The sequence below is a fragment of the Gallinula chloropus genome (assembly GCF_964237585.1).
Source record: "Gallinula chloropus genome assembly, chromosome: 1".
Lineage (NCBI taxonomy): Eukaryota > Metazoa > Chordata > Aves > Gruiformes > Rallidae > Gallinula > Gallinula chloropus.
Window position 1 is genome coordinate 2,151,160 of NC_140085.1, and position 18,757 is coordinate 2,169,916.

An 18,757-nucleotide genomic window follows, 5' to 3' on the forward strand; every position below is an offset into this window, starting at 1 on the left:
CTAATAAATGTGCAAACACCTGTTAGACTATTAAAACATCATTGTGAAATTTTCTAAGGACCCCAAAACCCCATTTTAAATTGTCCCTGAGACATAAGACACAGATCTCCACTTTTGGTGACCTGCTTCTGTCCCACATTTGGCCATCCATGGTGATGGTATCTGGCATTTCAGGACTGACCTTTGAGCTACAGCAGGCAAGTTTATCTGTCTTAGGTGCTGTAATATATACTCTGGACTCAATCACAACCTATAGCTTCCCAGGCTTACCCACAGTCCATTAATTCAGGGCTTTTACCTGACTTCCAAATGCAGAACAAGCAGGCAGCGGTCAGCCATCTCTTGGAAGGACCTGGCCAGCTCACTCAGGGTCTGCAGGATCTGGTCAGATGCAGGAAGATGTTCCAGACTGGCATGGCTGTCCTGGCCAGGAGACATGGCTAGCAAAAGAAAATAGGATAAATGCTTCATCAATACCTCTCAGCTTTAGCAACCACAGCATCTTGTCTGCTTCCATCCAAAGTATGACTGTTCTCTCTCCTGCCTTTGCCTGAGCAATAACCTCTGTAATTCGGGAGAGTACGAAGCAACAAACTGCTCCTGCAATTGATTAAACTCCAAAGTGAATCTGAGGGGTTTAATCAACCACCAGAATACATTTGCTTGGGAAGATATTGCTCTGTGATGAGTATTTCTGTAGCTGCAAAATCCACGGGCGTTTATCTTGCTCTGCTTGGAGAAAAGAGCTGCTTGGGAGCCAAGGAACAGCACCAACAAGAAAGATGGACAATTTTGGTCACCACAGACTTCCCCACGCAATCTCAAGTGACTTTTTGCCTGCACCCACTACTCCCTTCAGAGATATATGGGAGGCTTTCTTTGGTTTTGTTCATAAACACAGCTCTGAGACAGTAAGGCAATTAAAAAGCAGGCAATGGGTACAAGTTGGTCACGGGCCAACTGTTTCACTCCCAGTGAGACCTCTGTAAAAATCCACCTTGAGTTTATCCTGAGCACAAGAGCATCATCTCTTGGATAATCACAGAATCCTAGAATCACCTAGGTTGGCAGAGACCCTCTAGATCATCAAGCCCAACCACAACCTAACCCTGCCTAGCCCACCTCTAGATCGTGTCCTTAAAGACTTCATCCACACACCTTTTAAATCCCTCCAGGGATGGTGACTCCACCACCTCCCTGGGCAGCCTGTGCCAATGCCTGACAACCCTTTCAGTAAAGAAATTCTTCCTGATATCCAACCTAAATCTCCCCTGGTGCAGTTTTAAGCCATTTCCTCTTGTCCTATCGCTTCTCACCCGAGAGAAGAGACCAACCCCAACATCTTTGCAACCACCTTGCAGGTGGTTGTAGAGAGTGAAAAGGTCTCCCCTCAGCCTCCTCTTCACAAGACTAAAGAGCCACAGCTCCCTCAGCTGCTCCTCATAGGACCTGTGCTCCAGAGAAGCATCACTACGGCTACAACTGCAGCCTTCATCCCTTATATTTCATTGCAGTGCCTGAGCCCTGGACCTCCTCCCCTGCAGCACAATTCCACTTGAGCTACAGAAGGAGCTTCACTAACAAGAGTAACATGCTGTTAGCACATATTCCACCCTAATTAGCGGAAGCACATCCCAAATATCTGAGTTCAAGTCCTTGTTCAAGCAGCACTTTAGAAATGACTTCCTGCATAGGGTGATTAGCAATGTTTGAAATCAGGCAGCCCCGCTTAGACAACTTCCACTTGAATTAAAAACCAAATGGGATTGCAAGGCATCTCCTGGATCAAGTCCAGTCCTCACAAGCCTTGAGTATCAGCTTGTGTGCCATATTAAAGGTCTCTACCCTTGCTGGCTCCTTCAGAACATCACTTCTCTAACAGTGGACTTCAAAGTTTGGGCTCTAATTTCCAGCCTAAACTTAGTCACTGATATTTGGTTCTTTATATACCAATGTTATTCTTTGCCTTATGAAGTTCTCCATCCCTGGCATCCCCTTTCATAGAATCACAGAATTATTTAGGTTGGAAATTACCCTTAAGATCATTGGGTCCAACCATTAACACAGCACTGCCAAGTCCACCACTAGACCATGTCCCCAACCACACATGATTTATATCCCTCCACGAATGGGGACTCCACCACTCCCCTGGGCAGCCTGCTCCAGATTTGACAAAAGCAACATTCTGCACCCCTTCTTTTTTTAATGAATTTCTCTTGAACATGGGGCACCAGAGCTGTACTTTATATTGGAGCTGTAACTAGTGCCACAATGGAACTAGAGCTTTCCCACCCCCCTTGGCAATATTACTTTGCTCTGCCATATCTGCTTTTTTTCATGGTTGCTTCACGTTTGCAGCTCATAATTGTTCTGAGCTCAACCTGAATAGCAGAGGTTTGCTGTCTGCTGGTTTAAGAAACATCTCCTGCTCTCTTTTCTTGAGCAAATGTTCTTTACATGGTAAACATTTAGCCAGGCACCAATGCAACTCTGCACGGAAAGGATCTGTACAACACCAAGGAACTGTTGACAATAAACTTCCATTTCAATGAAGACTGATTAAGTAAATGTCACTTGCCACTGCCTGGAAAGCCAAAGCTTTGAAAGAGGAACCTACATGGAGCTCTGGCTTTGCTCCTAAAATTCACAGAATCACAGAACCATAGGGATTGGAAGGGACCTTGAGAGATCATCGGGTCCAACCCCCCTGCCAAAGCAGGGTCCCTAGCTCAAATTAAACACCTTCAGATCTTCAGCCACTCCTCTAAAACCAGAGAGGTATTTATGAAGTTTCTTTTTAATGAAGAGATGGGGTAGAAAAAAATCAGAGCCTGGCAAAATAATGCTGAAAATAATTAACAGGCCTGGAGTCTAAAAGAGGAATAAAGAGGGGAATGAGAGTGATAGTCCCCTCAGGATGAATGGGAATAAAAAGGATGACCCCTCCCAGCACACCCTGAGATTCCTCCAAGACTCTTTCTGCTCACTGAGGTCTCTCCCACAAAGGAAATTAAATTACCAGTGAGAGGGTGATGGGCTTGTTTACACAGCCTCTAATTTCCAGATATGTGTGTTGAGCTGTTAGTTCAGCTGCTACCCACCTTTCAGATGTGAGTCTTCCAGGTGAAATTTGTGTCTCTTGGAGGGTGGCAGGACTTTTGCCTCAGGACCAGGTTTAGGGGTGTTACTTTTAGTCAAAAATCCCACATTTTGAGATGTTTTTATCAGCCTCACTCCTGGAGATGGACTCACTGCAAGAATCATCACACTTAAGCAGTGCTGGGGCTGCAGCCTCACGTTTGATCATGCCAGCTAACTCTAGTGATGCCTCCCTGCAAGCAGTGGAGATGGATGGACCCATCATCTGAAATGCACGAGTCAGCTAATTTCTGCAGTGGAGAGATACATGCACAATTTTTCTCCTCTTCAGAATTCATTTACAGCAATTTAAGTGGAGCTGTAATTATATTTGTCATTGGAGATAAGAGGAGGAGGGAGACGGGGACAATCTGCTCCTTACTTAAAGCCAAAGCACTGAAGTCCTTCTGGTTGTTCAGAGCCCTCACAGTGGGGAACAGGGTCAGATCCTGGCTTGGGGGATGCAGACCAATTTCTTCTGTTCATGATGAGGACACTGTTGTGTATTTTTTGCTTTCTGAGATGAAAGGAAGCCTTTCAGAGCCCATCAATTTTCCTTTCTCCTTTTCTGGACATTCAGAAAGGACCATTTCACAGCCAAGAGGAAAATCCCATTTCTTTAAGACTCATTCAAGACAACTTTACTCCATCATCCTTGGCAACATAAACCCATGGAAGGAGCTGCAGCAGCAAAAAAATAATCAGAACCTAGATTATTAAGGGCCCTGAATAAAAGAATTAGGAGCTGGCTTTGGGGTTGGCCAGTTCTCTGGGCAAAGAGTGACCCTGTGTTGTGTGGCCACTCAACCCAACAAAGCACACTCTGAGCTCTCTGCTCAAAGAGGGAGGTATCTCCCAACTGAAATGCTGGAAAACAGCAAAACAGCAGATCAGCAGCCTTGTTCCCCTCCTCTTCTGCCATATCCCATTTACCTCAAGTTGATCATGAGCCCTCTTGGCCAACAAAATACTCCACAGGTGGGTAACTAGTGGCCAATACCTTGCTCCATTGCTCCTTATCATCTTGCAGCATAAACAGATGAATTTAATTTGTTGTAACTGATCATCTCGTGATGCTGGGTAACAGTTACATTTTTGTTTGGGATTTCTTCTAGCTTGCTGTAGGCACAGCCAAGATATCTCACTCCAAGGAGAAGGAACATTTCATTCCAGCAAGCCTTAGAAAAATAAACTTAACACACTTGTTGTCACCAATGATTTCAATCATTTTGCAATTCAATACCATTCTGGTGCCTCTTGACAGATTGTGCCTTGTAAATCGATGGATGTAAATTACCAGACCTCTAGAATATTAAACAAAACGTGCTGCGTTGCCCATAAACAAACCTCTGTAACCAATCAAGGTCTACAATAGCGCGTCCTGCCCCGCTCCCTGCTTGAGCAGAGCGACTGCTAACGGATTGGAATGATTTAATAGCGTGAGGAGAAAAATCAATCTAAGGTTACAGGCTCTGCCTCGGCTCTGGTGCAACTTGAACCTGAGAAATAAACCTCCAACACGCTCAGCTTTTACACAGCGCCGCGTGCACAGACAGGGGAAAAGCTCAGCGAGAAGTTTTACAGCTCTGCTGGGGAGAAAAACCTCTTGTTTGGTAAAGAGGGGCAGCAGGAACCAATTGCTGTGCCCCACAGGAAATGTTAGGGGCCAGTTCACAGCTATTTCAATTTTAATTTCTTACTCCTTTCCACTCCAGAGGAGGGAACTCCAAAATAATTGTAAATACACACATGCAAAGGGAAATTTGTTAAGGGTTACGTGCTGGACTACGCCTTTGGAGACTCAGGGTTAACTCCTCTCTCTGCTGGAGACTTTTCTGGTGATCTTATGTGCCACTTTCTCTTTCTATCCTTTAGTTCCCAACATGTAAAAACCTGGATAATGTGTTTTTATCCATCACTGCCATTCAAACTGAGTCTGAGCTCTCCACGTCTCCTGTTCCTACGGCTCTTAGCGTAACGAGGTGACGATGCCACTGGGAGACAAAATAGCTACTCTAATACCAACAAGAGAGAAGAATATCTGGTTATTTAAAGGAAAATACAGTGGGTGAAGTTGGGAGGAATGAGATGAATGATTATGTGGGTTATTTTTTAAAGGAGAGCGTGGCAATATAGCGAGCACATTAGATGCAACATCAAGGACCCGTTTGGGTGAGATTTCTGAAGGAAGACATATGCCAGGGCACCTCTGTCTTCTAAAGCCAAACAGAAGGAGGAAACTAATTTTTTTTTTAATAAGTATGTTGCCATTAAAAATCACCTCTGGTTCTGTTCAGCCACGGTCTGTTGATCTGGATCAGATCCAGGTAAAGAAAAACTGCCACTGTGGTGATGCTGGTGAGCAAGGGCTTTGTGGAATGACAGGAAGGTCAGAGAATCAGAGAATCACTTAGGTTAGAAGAGACCTTTAGGATCACTGAATCCAACCACAGCCTAACCCTGCCTAGTCCACCTCTAGATCATGTCTTTAAGCACAACATCTACATGCTTTTTAAATACTTCCAGGCATGGTGAATCCACCACTTCTCTGGGCAGCCTGTTCCAATACTTGACAACCCTTTCAGTGAAGAAATTCTTCCTGATATCCAACCTAAATCTCCCCTGGTGCAAATTGAAACCATTTCCTCTCACCCTATCACTTGTTACCTGAGAGAAGAGACTGACCCCCACCTCTCTACACCCTCCTTGCAGGTAGTCGTAGAGAGGGCTATGAGGTCTCCTCTCAGCCTCCTTTTCTCAAGACCAAAAAGCCCCAGCTCTCTCAGCTGTTCTTCATAGGACTTGTGGCATGGGGCACTGTCTCCACGTAGCTGTATGGAGATGGCTGCATTCAGCTGCATGACTTGGGAGATACATTAGAAATGACTGGAGATTTAAAAGCCTAAAAAAACAGAGAGAACCAAACAAAGCAAATCAACTCAAATTATTTTCTCTCTGTGGGAATAAATGCCAGGACCCTGCACTCACACCGCTTCTCTTTTTGTGGTTACACATCTTTCCTCCCACTCTGATCTCTTACCTCTCTTGAGATGCCATCTCTCTTTAATTTAGAGTGCAATCTCTCCAAGGAGCAGGGAACTTGTCTTTTCATCCTCTTGCAAAGTGCTCTGCACACCTGTGATGCTCAAGAAGCAATGAACAGCTATATGCAACCCATATGGCCACTGGAACCAGTTTCTGGCTGAAGGAGTATTATTTGAACCTCTAAGGCATAGATCACTCACTGCCTACTGCTAAATTGGTCTGTTTGGGGATCTCAGAGCTGTAGCTTTACTGAAAAGGGCTGGAATGAGCCCTAAAATCTGAAACTGGGTTTTGATTCTCCCAAAATTCACTTCAGAGATAGAGGGACTGAAGAACCAAAGCTGGATTTTGTGTTTGTCATCCTCCCCTGTCCTTTTTGGAAGTGTGAACCTTTGGGCCTCTTAGATATGGCAGAACACTTAAAATATTTATGCAGACATTACTGCCTTGCTCCTCTTTACCTAAATTGCTCTCTTTATACATTTTAAATAAGGAGAAAAAAAATCATAGAGGGTGATGGTATCTCCAAAGACTTCCAAGATCATAGAATGGTTTGGGACCTTTAAAGGTCATCTAGTCCAACTTACAAAGTATCTGGTATCAAACACTCTGATTTCTGATGTCAGCTGTCTTCTTTCAGGGAGGTGGTTGAGTGACCTTCCGTGGATGTGTTCAAAAAAAGGGTTGATGAGGTACTTAGGGATATGGTTTAGCATAGGATGGGAATGGTTGGACTTGATGATCTTCAAAGGTCTTTTCCAACGTTGTGATTCTGTGTTTCACATAGGCTCCAAGCCAAAGGGCAGGCATTCCCCCCATGCAGCTGGCAAGGAAGGTGGCTCCACACATCACTGCTCCAGCCTTTACTTCCACAATGGTGGCTAAGATTAACTCCTGACTCCAAGATGAGCTTGTCTCTACTTACACTCGTCTCTTCAAACCCTCGTCTCTGCCGAGAGGCAGAGGTGATGAAAGTCAGGACCTACCCAGGCCAAGCACCGAGTCTCCCATGCAATGGCTGCAACCCTCCTCCTTGACCCTGACCCCTACAAATCTCTGAGATATTTACCATACACATGCAGGCTGAGTGCGCAGATGACCATATCGATTGAAAGAAACATGGCAGAGAACAGGGATTCTTGTTAAAACAAAACAAATACCAAGAAAGGACATACTTGAACAGGTTAGGACCCTTCAAACAAGAGATGTGAAGGTGGAATTGTCTAAATACTCAGCACTGCTCAGGCTCACCTTTTACTGGGATCAATGGCAAAACCGCTCACAGGGGCTGAAGGGACAAAATTATGCCAACACTTGAAGGACAAGCAGAAGTAAAGGAAACACAAACTCAGGGAGAGCTTCTTATTAATATTACTCATAGAAAATTCCTCTTGATTAATCTTATTCTCAAGTAGAGGCAACCAGGATCATAAGGCAAGACCATTAAGGAAGGGATTTTCGATTTTCCCTTGCCAGTTTCATTGAGGTTTGGATGAAGATGGAGAAAGAAGGAGAACTTGTGCTCAAACCCCCTGAAAAGCAAGACAAAGCTGAGGGCTGTCACTGAGAGTTTCCTTCCATGCCTTGCTGCCCTTCACACCGTGTTAAAATTCAAGTGTGGGAGAGGGGACAAGGCAGCTGTGCCAGACAAAAAAAGCATCGTGACCTCATTTGTGATGAGTGGCGATAAGCAGACTGGGCTGCAGTCCCCATCACTTCAGTAAACACTAATGATGAGGAGAGCACAGACTGTCACCGGTGATAAAGAACAGGCTAAACACTCTATTAGTTTTTCATTTTGTGAATTAATGTTTTTTATGGCGTGTGTACACTCGCTAGTTAATGAATTGTCTCGTTAGAGCTGCCTGCGGAGCTCCTCGTCTGCCTCTGCTGGCAGGCATAAATTTCACAAGGAAATTAGCACTTTTAAAAAGGCAATAACTCCTCTGAAAGTGGGTTGTTTTCCATTACTTTCTGCAAATATGCAGCCTCACGAAAGGGATTGTTGGGAGGAGTGTGGAGGGAAAGATGTCTCCGAGCTCGAGGAGCAGGGCAAAGAAAGTGTGGTGGGATGTTCTAGCTCCATTGTGTGGTAACTGATTGGAAGGCTTAGTTACTCAACAGTTTTCTTTACAGACTTTGTATTTAAGTGTGGAAAAAGCTTGAGGAAAAGCCCCAAAACCTCTTGGGTCATTTCACAGAATCACAGAATTGTAGGGGTTGGAAGGGACCTCGAGACATCATTGGGTCCAACCCCCAAAACTCTGAAGAGCAGGGATTTTTTTCACTGAAGGAAGCAAAATTGTGCAGGTGCAGCTAAGAATAGGAGAGCCATCACAACTGAAGACTTTTGATATGGAAGGATATCTTTGCCAAGTCCAGAACTTGCTGTTCCAGTGCTCTTCAGCTATGAAAACTCCTCTGTGTTAAATTTTTCTGTTTTCAGTAATTTATAATGTAACTTTCCCCTTCCCTACCACTCTCAGAAATATTATTTCTTGGGCTGAATTCCATTAGCTCAGAGGTGACTTGATTTAGAAAGCTTAGTAAAAACCCATTCATCTGCTTCTGAGTTGAGGAAAGGATTTTTTTTCCCTGTTCAGTGTCTCTTACACTTCTTTCTGCTTGACTAATCGAAACCAGCCATGAGATTTGCCTAGTTTTCATTAAAGACAGGACAAAAATCACAGCTCCAGTCAATGGAGACACTTTCATCAATCTAACAGAGCCAAAACCTCACCCCTAAACTAATTTCTTTGCCACTAGTTTCAATAGGTGGAGAGGACCTTTGAAAAACTGTCAACATTTGTGAATGAACAAGTAAAAATGAGTGGGAGGAACAGAGAAAACCTCAAGGCCAGCTGCTTTCTTCAAGGCACTGTGTCCTCAGAGCCAAAGAGAGATGATTTTAGATCAACTGTTAATAAAAAATGCTTCACTATATTTGGAATAATGCAGATATCATCAAATTAATGACATTCAGTGGGATCTTACTCAGAGCGTGCCGGCTCTGCTCAGTGGTGAGCATCATGAACACTGGGCATTTGTGAAAATGACAGAAAATTTGCATCAACATGTAAATCAAGGCAAAGAGGACCAACAGACATTTATGCACTGGCTTCACGGGACATTCTCCACACTGTGGAAGTGAAATGATTAATTTTTTGGCATCTAAAAGTGTGAGGAAGATGGGCACTAGCCATGTACTTGGGTTAATATATTAAAGAAACCCAACCGAACCTATGAAAAGCCATCAGCTTGCTTCCTCAGAACTAGAAAAGAAAAAAAACCCACAACAGTGATTGGTATCAGGCCACTTATAAACCAGGATAACTCAGACTTGAACTAAAAAACAAGACATTTTGTTAAGGGACTGGTCAACTGAGCCAGGAAAGGGGTGATGCTCCAAACCACCTAAGCTGTCACATAACTCCCCTTGCAAACACAAGCATAAATGTGTTTTTTCATTTCTTTCCTCCATGATACTGAGCTGCACTTTGCCAGTTAATGCCCCAAAAACATAACTGCAAAATTTCTATGTGTAGATGATGCCCTTAGAGGGATGTATTTCTAAAAGGACCTCAAACCTCCCTGACTACTGGATTTACTAAAAGAATAAGGAACAGAAGTGGCTGAAGTCAGTTGGTGTCCTCATGCCGAAGAGCAAAACTCTTCTTTGCAAGAGGCAGGGACAAAAAGAAATGAATCTTAGAATAACAGAATGGTCTGGGTTGGACCTCAAGGATCTTGAGAGTTCCAAACCCCCTGACACAGGCAGGGACACCAACCTCCAGGCCTGGAGCTACACAAGGTTGCCCAGGGCCCCATCCAACCTGGTCTTGAACACCTCCAGGGATGGGGCACCCACCCCCTCTCTGGGCAGCCCCTTCCAGCCCCTCACCACTCTCTCTGGAAAGAAATTCCCCCTAAAATCTCATCTAACCCTTCCCTCCTCCAGCTTCACTCCATCCCCCTTGTCCTGCCAGTGTCTGCCCTTTAACAAGCCCATTCCCCTCCTGTTTCTCTGCTCCCTTCAGGGACTGGAAGGTGCAATGAGGTCCCCCCCACAGCCTTCTCTTCTCCAGGCTGAACTTGCCCAGCTCCCTCAGCCTCTCTTCGCAGGGGAGATGCTCCAGCCCTCTGATCATCTTCATGGCCTCCTCTGAACCCTCTCCAACAGTTCCACATCTTTCTTGTACTGGGGCCCCCAGATCTGGACAAAGGACTCCAGATGAGTCCTCACGAGGGCAGATGAAAAGAAATACAGTGAAGTAGAAACCTTGAAGATGGTTTTTTCACTGTTGACAATTATAGATTAAAGTATTCTGGGGGATGTTTGTTTTTAATAGATTGGTTTGCAAAACAAGAGGACAAGCAGCAGGGAGGTCTGTGCTGGAAGATAAAGGAGAATGAGCTTTGGATACAGAGGAAGGTATGAATCTGAACATCCATAGGAACTACCAAGGTGGTTTCAAACTTAGGCTGAAGAATGCAAAACACACAGAAGGTACCCACAGGACAGGAGACAATCCCAAAGATGACCTTAATCTCGGCAGGAACATCCGCTGCATTTTGCAGCAGCTGCATCAGCCTCATAGTCAGACTTCTTCACAATTCCTGCTAATTTAGGAGTTATTTCTCCCAAAACAAATATAAATGCTGGTTAGATCTTACAGCACACGTGCCATGGCAGTGACTCACTGGTGATGCCAATGATTAACCATACTTTGGTCTGTAGGGACAGGACAAGGGGCGATGGCCTCAAGTTGGAGCACAGGAAGTTCCACATCAACATGTGGAAGAACTTCCCAGTGATGCTGAGGGAGCCCTGGGACAGGCTGCCCAGGGGGTGTGGAGTCTCCTTCTCTGGAGATATTCCAGTCCCATCTGGACGCCGACCTGTGTGACCTGTCCTAGGGACCCTGCTTTGGCAGGGGGGTTGATCTCTGTGTCCCTTCCAACCTCTGAGATTCTGTGATTCTGTGATTTTGAGTCCAGTCACCTATCTTTGAAAAGCATTTTGCCTATTCCTCACTACAGGACAGCTGTCACCTCTAACAGACCAAGGAGAAGAACACAAACTTACTGCTATTAATCTTTGACACCAGCGAGTTATTTCCTTCAGAAGAGATAAACAGATCCTAATGCTCTGAACCAACTGGAGTGGACAGCAGGCTCTTTGGAGTGATTTCCACAAAAAGTTGATTTGCTGGTATTACTCATGAGGGATCCTCATTGGAAAATGGCTTGAAAGCACTGCTAATTAGGTCACTTATTTACATGACAATCCCCTGCGTTTAAGGCTGGTGGGTGGGAGGAAAGAAAGATGGAACAAGAGTAATTAGTGTAATCATGATGGTGAGCTAAGTGCTGACCCCACAGAACCAGATCAATACTGGGACTGCATCACAGTGTCGTGCCTATTGTGTGAGATAACCACAAATGCCAAGCATCCAGGTCAGAAAAACAACATCTCATTTTCTAACCATTAAATATTTGATGTGAAGTATCGAGTCTGGGGAGAGCAGCAACCACTAATCGGTAAGAACAGCTTCATTGCAGACATTCAAGGGAGGAAAAAAAGGCCCTGAAAGGCACTAGATCACTTTGACAAGAAAACAAGAGCTTTTAGTTGGCTGATGACTGTGTGGTTTCATTCCCTGGGATCCACCAAAGCTGACCCCCATTTCAGCTATGAAATTTGATTGCAGAAGGTATAAAGCAAACCAGAAGAACCTCTTAACGCTCAAGCTTTACTGAAACAATCATTGTGTCTTCACAAGGTCAGCAGTTCCCTGCTGGTTTGGAGGTTAGTCTTACCACTGCTGCTGTCCAATACCAATTTGTCGTGGTTTTAGTCCTCCAACAGCTAACACAGTTAAGATGGTATCAGCTGGACACTTGCCCATTGCCTAAATTGGTCTGCTCAGCACCACTTGGTGTACAGAGACCAACAGACGCCAATTTGCTTTTGAATCTGAGGTGATTTTGATGAACTGTCCAATTTTGATATGTTCAATCAATCCATTCAATCTGGAGGCTCTTTGAAAGCAAACAGATCCATAGCATTGCTGATGGCTCTTGGAGTTGTTGATAAAAAGCTCATAAATGCTCTAAGTCAGGATACTGATGGGTCCCTAATATTTTCTCTCCAAACATCTTCTGAAAGGCCTCTGTGCCCTGACACTGGTTCCTCCATTAGACTTGCCATTCAGTATGGATAACCTGTTTGTAGGAGCTTTACTTTTTAGGTGTAATTAAATTTGTAGCTTCTATTAAAACCACATATGGTGACTAACTGGCAGGTGACCACAGATGGCTTGGTTTGGACTTGACAGCCCCACGTTCTACCATGGCTAAGGGTGGCAAAGCTCCCAAGTAATTTTTCAAGGGGATCCCCTCTGGGGAAACACATGACTTGAGGCAGGTATCTCACTTCTTGATTAAAATACCAGCCCCAAGCATTCAGTGGACAATGGTGGGGTTTGTAGAAGCAAGATGTTCCCAGAGATGTCAGCACAAAAGAGACAGAGCCATAGGATTGACAAGAGGGAGCTGTGTGGATCTGAGTCATGGCAGTGCAGATAAGATGCCTGAGAAGACCTTTCCCTTTTGGTTTCCTCTGGTTCTCCTCTGAACCAACTAGGTTTGAATGAAGGCATCCAAAAACATTTTGAACCAACCACTCCCAGGCCAAAATAACACATGCAGGGCTTGACACAGCATGTGTTATTGACCTCATCACAGGGCTACCAAGATTTATGTAACTTGTGGTCAGCTCAGGGCATAAACAGGCTGAAATTGTGTTCACCTGTAAAACACCCTGTAGAAGCAAACTGAGTTAATGTGATCCTGATCAAACAGTCTGCAGGGCAGAGCTGGAAATGGATCATCAAGCACAGAATTGCTAGTTGGTCCAGGAAGGGAGTTGTCCCGCTCTGCACTGCGCTGGAGTGGCCTCACCTCAAGTCCTGGGGGCAGGTTTGGGTGCCACAGGACAAAAGGGACAGGAACTATTGGAGAGTGTCCAGAGGAGGCAGCGAGGATGAGGAAGGGTCTGGAGGGGAAGTCTCCCCAGGAGAGGCTGAAGGCCCTGAGTTTGTCCAGCCTGGAGAAGAGGAGGCTGAAGAGAGACCTCATGGGGGTCTGTGGCTTCCTGCCCAGGGGAGCGAAGGGGCAGCGCCGATCTCTCTTCTCTCTCTGGGGCCCAGGGCTGGAACCCGAGGGGCCGGCGTGAAGCTGCCCCAGGGGAGGGTCAGGTTGGCTGTTAGGAAGAGGTTCTGTGCTGAGAGGGGGGTCGGGCACTGGCACAGGCTCCCCAGGGAAGGGGTCCCAGCCCCGAGCTGGGCTGAGGGTAAGAAGCGCCTGGCCGATGCCCTCAGTGCCACCTCTGACTGGGCTGGGGCTGTGTGGAGCCAGGAGTGGGACTGGATGGTCCTTAGGGGTCCCTTCCAGTTCAGGAGATTCTGTGATTCTATCATCACCTTAGGACACCAGATGTCCATTCAGATGATGTGTGCACAGCTAGGAGATGGAAAGCAACACTATGGATGATAGTATCATGAACATTCAGAGTGCCTGAGAAGGGGCTGTGATCACGTGTTGAGCATTTGGGGAAAAGCACCAACTGTTCAGTCAGTGGAACTGAAGAAAAAAACATGTATTGGAAAATGAGACTGCTTAAGAAGCAAAAAGGGAAAGCTGTCACTTAGACTAAGTGATACTACAGCAAGAGATATTCATCAAATAACACAAGAACTCAAGATTTATCTTTTTAAGTTAATGACAGATTTTTTTTTGCATTTAGTTAAAAAAAAAAGGTGCTTTTTCTGGTTTAGCAAGGAATTTACTTTTGTTGCAATAATAAAGCAACAGCATTCACTAAGTCCTTCTCCTGCATGAGGTCAGGCACGTGTTGATCATCTTTAATCTGGCTTTTAAATAAGGTTCCCTATTAATAGATCTCTACAAAAAAAGTTCCCCGTGAGCAATCAATACGGCAAGATGTGTTACAAGTTCAGTGACAGGCAAAAAAGAAGAAGAAGAAGGGGAAAAAAGCTCCAACTTGAGAGAAATATAGCTCCATTTGAGAGCTGAATTCAGTTCATTAGGAACACCAGGGTTAAACACAAAGACCTGGCTGAGTTCACCACCGCTGTGTGGCCTGACTACGAAATGAAAGGCATCAATTTTAAACCACTGCATTGGGCCTGATTTTCATTTGTGCCCAGACCCCTTTGCACCACTCTGTCAGCAGAAAGGGGCCTTAAAGTGACTGTAAATTATAGCTCCTTTACTCTGGTGGAGTGGTATAAAGGGGCTCCATCATCATTTTTAAAAGGCACCGCTTTCTTGAGTGGTGCAGGATGCTTCCCGTTAGCCATCAAATCCTATTTCAGCATGAGGAGGCATACAGAGAGCCAGGCAAAAGGGGAGGCTGACCCTCTAGGTGATGAAGTGGTCCAGGATAGTCTTGATCCTGTAATGGCCTTCACTAACCTTCTCAAAGTATTTTGAGATCTATGGCTGGAAAATGCGATGCAAATGCTCAGCATTATCATTAAGAAGAGTCAGTCAGTGACAGATAGCTGTGGTATTTGGTAAAAAGCTGTAGCACAAACCCTTTTATCCCCATCCTCACTGCTTTAGAATGAAGTTGTAGCTCATCCCACTGCTGCAAGGCCAGAGGGTGTAGTGCTGCCCATCTGCAGAAGACATGGTGAAGGCATCTTCCAGACATTGCCCTTTGATTCTGGGGTGGAAGCATGTCTGAGCAGGAGAAAGTAACCTGGTTTGGAAGCAGGCTTGGTATAAAAGTTAAGTTCATAGAATCATAGACTGGTCTGGGTTGGAAGGGACCCCAAGGGTCACAGAGTTCCAACCCCCCTGCCACAGGCAGGGACACCAACCTCCAGGCCTGGAGCTACACAAGGTTGCCCAGGGCCCCAGCCAACCTGGCCTTGAACACCCCCAGGGATGGGGCATCCATCCCCTCTCTGGGCAGCCCCTTCCAGCCCCTCACCACTCTCTCTGCAAAGAACTTCCCCTGATATCTCATCTCCCCCTTCCCTCCTCCAGCTTCACTCCAGCCCCCTTGTCCTGCCAGTCTCTGCCCTTTAAGAAGCCCATTCCCCTCCTGTTCCTCTGCTCCCTTCAGGGACTGGAAGGTGCAATGAGGTCCCCCCACAGCCTTCTCTTTTCCAGGCTGAACAAGCCCAGTTACCTAAGCTTCTCTTCACTGGGGAAGTGCTCCAGCCCTCTAATCATCTTCATGGCTCCTCTGAACCCTCTCCAACAGTACCCCAGCTGAGACCTCACGGGGGCAGAGTAGAGAGAGATGAGTAGAGAGATGCTAAATGCCCTTTTAGATACAGCAGAAGGACCAAACTTCGGCCTTCAACACCCTGCAACGCCCTTATACATCTTCCTCCTTTTGTAACACTTCAGAAACACACTACCCAACCAAACTGCACCCTGACAGTACTCCTAACCAGATCCAGCTGCTGGTGAAGAGCCATGCCCTTTTTGCAACATAAATAGGTGATGCTGACAACTCCTAAGCTTCATCGCTGGTGTCCTCTTTGTGCTATTATTTCTCAGCGTGTCTGGAATACAATCCAACTGGTTCACATCCCCACATGAGATTAAAAGCCTTTAATTTGGGAAACCATGGGATTACAGTGCAACACAGCAGTGGGAATTGAGGGCGCTACAGGAAAGCTGTTGCATTCCTGGATAAAGCTTGAGACAGTGACAAACTCCATGGTAGCTTTTTGTAGGTCCCAAGGTGCAAATTCAATTCCTCAGATGGGAGAAAGGAAAAAAAAGAAGAGAAAAAGAGATAAGAATCAAATGGGAAAGGACTTCCTCAGGAAGAACAAGAGGGATTTATCTCCTAATCTGCATATTGGCATCTGCATCACCTTGACATATTGACACCACTTAAACACCCTCCTGTCATGGCTATCATGGCAGGACTGAAGGTGGGGGCAGGAAGGCCATGGTTGGAAGGGACAGGCAGCATCCTGGCTGGAGCTGGGTCTCTCCATCCCTTTGAAAAAGTCTTGTGAAAGAAGGGAGAGGAGAGTTGCAAGGCCATGTCTTCCCAACGGTCTGTTCAACCCTCCCCTTTGGAAAGGGAGCCTGTGGTGCTTACACATTTCTCATTAAACCTGCATGCAGATGGCTTAAGCAAACACAGTAATTAGCTCTGTGGCTAATGCAGAGACCCAGCTCTACCAGGAAGCAACTGCACTTCATGTCAGTAGAGTGACAAGCACGTTGTGGAGGAACAGCCTCATCCCATTTGTTTTGCTGCAGGTAGAGCTTACTTACAACAACAGGGTTAAGATGTCCTCAAGGGCATGGCAGTTCCAGCAGTGGAGTGAGACCTTGGGTGAAGTCTCCCATGCATCTCCTTTATTAGATAGGCAGGGATGAGCTGCAGAGGTTAATTCTAAATTACTACTCATTTTTCCTCAGTTATTGAGAGTTCACCTTCTACTTTCTGCCACTGAAGATACAAGGTTGGCCCAATATCTACTTAAAGCCAGACTGGTGTCAAAGACATGGAATCGCTGCTTTTTAAGGAATCTTTGCTCCAGTGCCAACTTCCATGGGATGCTAGGAGACAGGGAGGAGCTAGTATTGAAAAATTGAGAGCTTTCACAACTGTCAAAGAAATTACTGGTTTAGGTCTGGTTTTAAAAACAGTATGTTTGGAGTCCTTCATGCTTTGGAAGCTTTTCTCCAAGACAAAGGGCAGGCATGCATGTATCAGTGTGGTTTTCAGATACAGTAAGATGGTCACCAAATTGCATGAATCCAGGACCTGGGGTGCTACAAAAAGCCAACAAACATCTCCCAGTATCCATTTCTGCCTTGATTTCAATACACTCCTGACCCAACACTTGTGGGGCTCCTTGATACACCTCCCTACTTGGATCAGATAATAAGCCTCAGGATCTCCTTCTAAAGAGAATTTTGTGGAGAAGTTAATGACTGGAGAGGAGAAGTCTTTCTTGAGACTACTGTGAGTCCTGTTTTTCTAGATCAAACTCTTAAGGTACTAAAATGGTATTAAAAACACTCTTCATTAAAGATGAGAAAGCACACAGAGAAAGAGAACATGCTACAGTGAGCAAACCTTTGGGTGGAGGCAAGAGTATCAACTGAGTATCTACAATAGTAGCTACTTAAGAACAGTGTGGTCAGTAGGACTTGGGAAGTCATTCTCTTCCTGTACTCAGTGCTGGTGAGGCCCCACCTTGAGTCCTGTGTTGAGATTTGGGCCCTTCACTACACAAAAGACCTTGAGGTGCTGGAGTGTGTCTGGAGAAGGGTGCAAGGCTGGTGAGGGGACTGAAGAATAAATGTCATGAGGAGCAGCTGAGGGAACTGGAGTGGTTTAGTCTGGAGAAGAGGAGGTTGAAGGGACATCTAATTGCTCTCTACACCATGGAAGGAGGGTGTGGAGAGGTGGGGGCTGACCTTTTCTCCCTAGTGACAAGCATTAGGACAAAGGGAAATGGAGTCAAGTTATGGCAGGGGAGGTTTAGATTGGGTGTTAGGAGAAATTTCTTCCCAGAGGGAGCTGTTAGGCATTGGAAAGGGCTGCCCAGGGAAGTGGTGGAGTCTCCATCATCTCTGGAGGTATTTGAAAGATGGTTAGATGTGGTGCTGAGGACATGGTTTAGTAGTGGATAGCAGGTTAGGGTGGTGGTTGAACTTGATGATCTAAAGGTTCTCTTCCAACCAAGAAAATTCTATGATTCTACAATCTATAAACTTATGTGGACACATGCAAATCTTTACTTCCAATAAGCCATCTAGAAGAGAAAGAGAATCCTATTTTACATGAGCTCCATGAGAAAGTCATTTCAAACTCAGTGTTCAAGCCAGTCTGTTGTTAACTGCTGATTACAACCAGCCTAAGTCACAAGATGCCAATGGGTAGCTGAATTTAAAAGGGTAGTTGTGAACTGGTAAGCTAATGGCTAATCTTTCATCTTCCCACCTACACACAGCATGCAACCATCTTAAAAATGTAAAGATTATCCCAGCACCTTCATTGTGCATTATAATTCCTTCTTGTAAAATATTCAGAGGGCTTCAGAATGCTGAAGCTCAGGACAAGGATGAGTGTATATCTGCACATGACAAGGCAGAGAAGCAGGAGAGGAAGAGGAGAGGAAACCCTACTGCCATTTTCATATATAACGTGCTTAAAATTGACTCGACTTCCTCAGTTAATTAATCTTCTTCCAGCAACTTTAATCCTTAAATGGTTATTGTTAAAAAGAAGTTTGTATTCGCTCAAAAGACAAGAGCAAAAGAAAATGACTTTGTCATATCTGACTGGTTCAGAAAATATAAAAATCCAATTCTGAAGGAGTGCAGATAAGGGAAAAGCTATGGAAGAGCCATCAGCTTAGCAAACACCAAATAATGAAGAATGCAGAGACTGCCCACAATGATAAAACACTCTATTAGCAAGACTGTTTTTAAATGAGTGATAATTGTGGCACATCCACAGAAAAAGTTTATTGAATTTTTATCTCTAGGAAGGGGCCTT

At 45.2% G+C, this 18,757-nt stretch overlaps 1 protein-coding gene across 1 annotated transcript in view; it reads right to left on the reverse strand.

The window, feature by feature from the left end:
* The window catches only part of EXOC4 (exocyst complex component 4), a gene marked incomplete at its 5' end in the record, with an annotated part of 481,981 nt that overhangs the window by 45,482 nt on the left and 417,742 nt on the right, over positions 1-18,757 (reverse strand). The window contains one exon of the mRNA XM_084273112.1: positions 299-440. Coding sequence (XP_084129238.1) covers positions 299-440 — 142 coding nt within the window. The remainder of the gene's footprint in view (positions 1-298; positions 441-18,757) is intronic.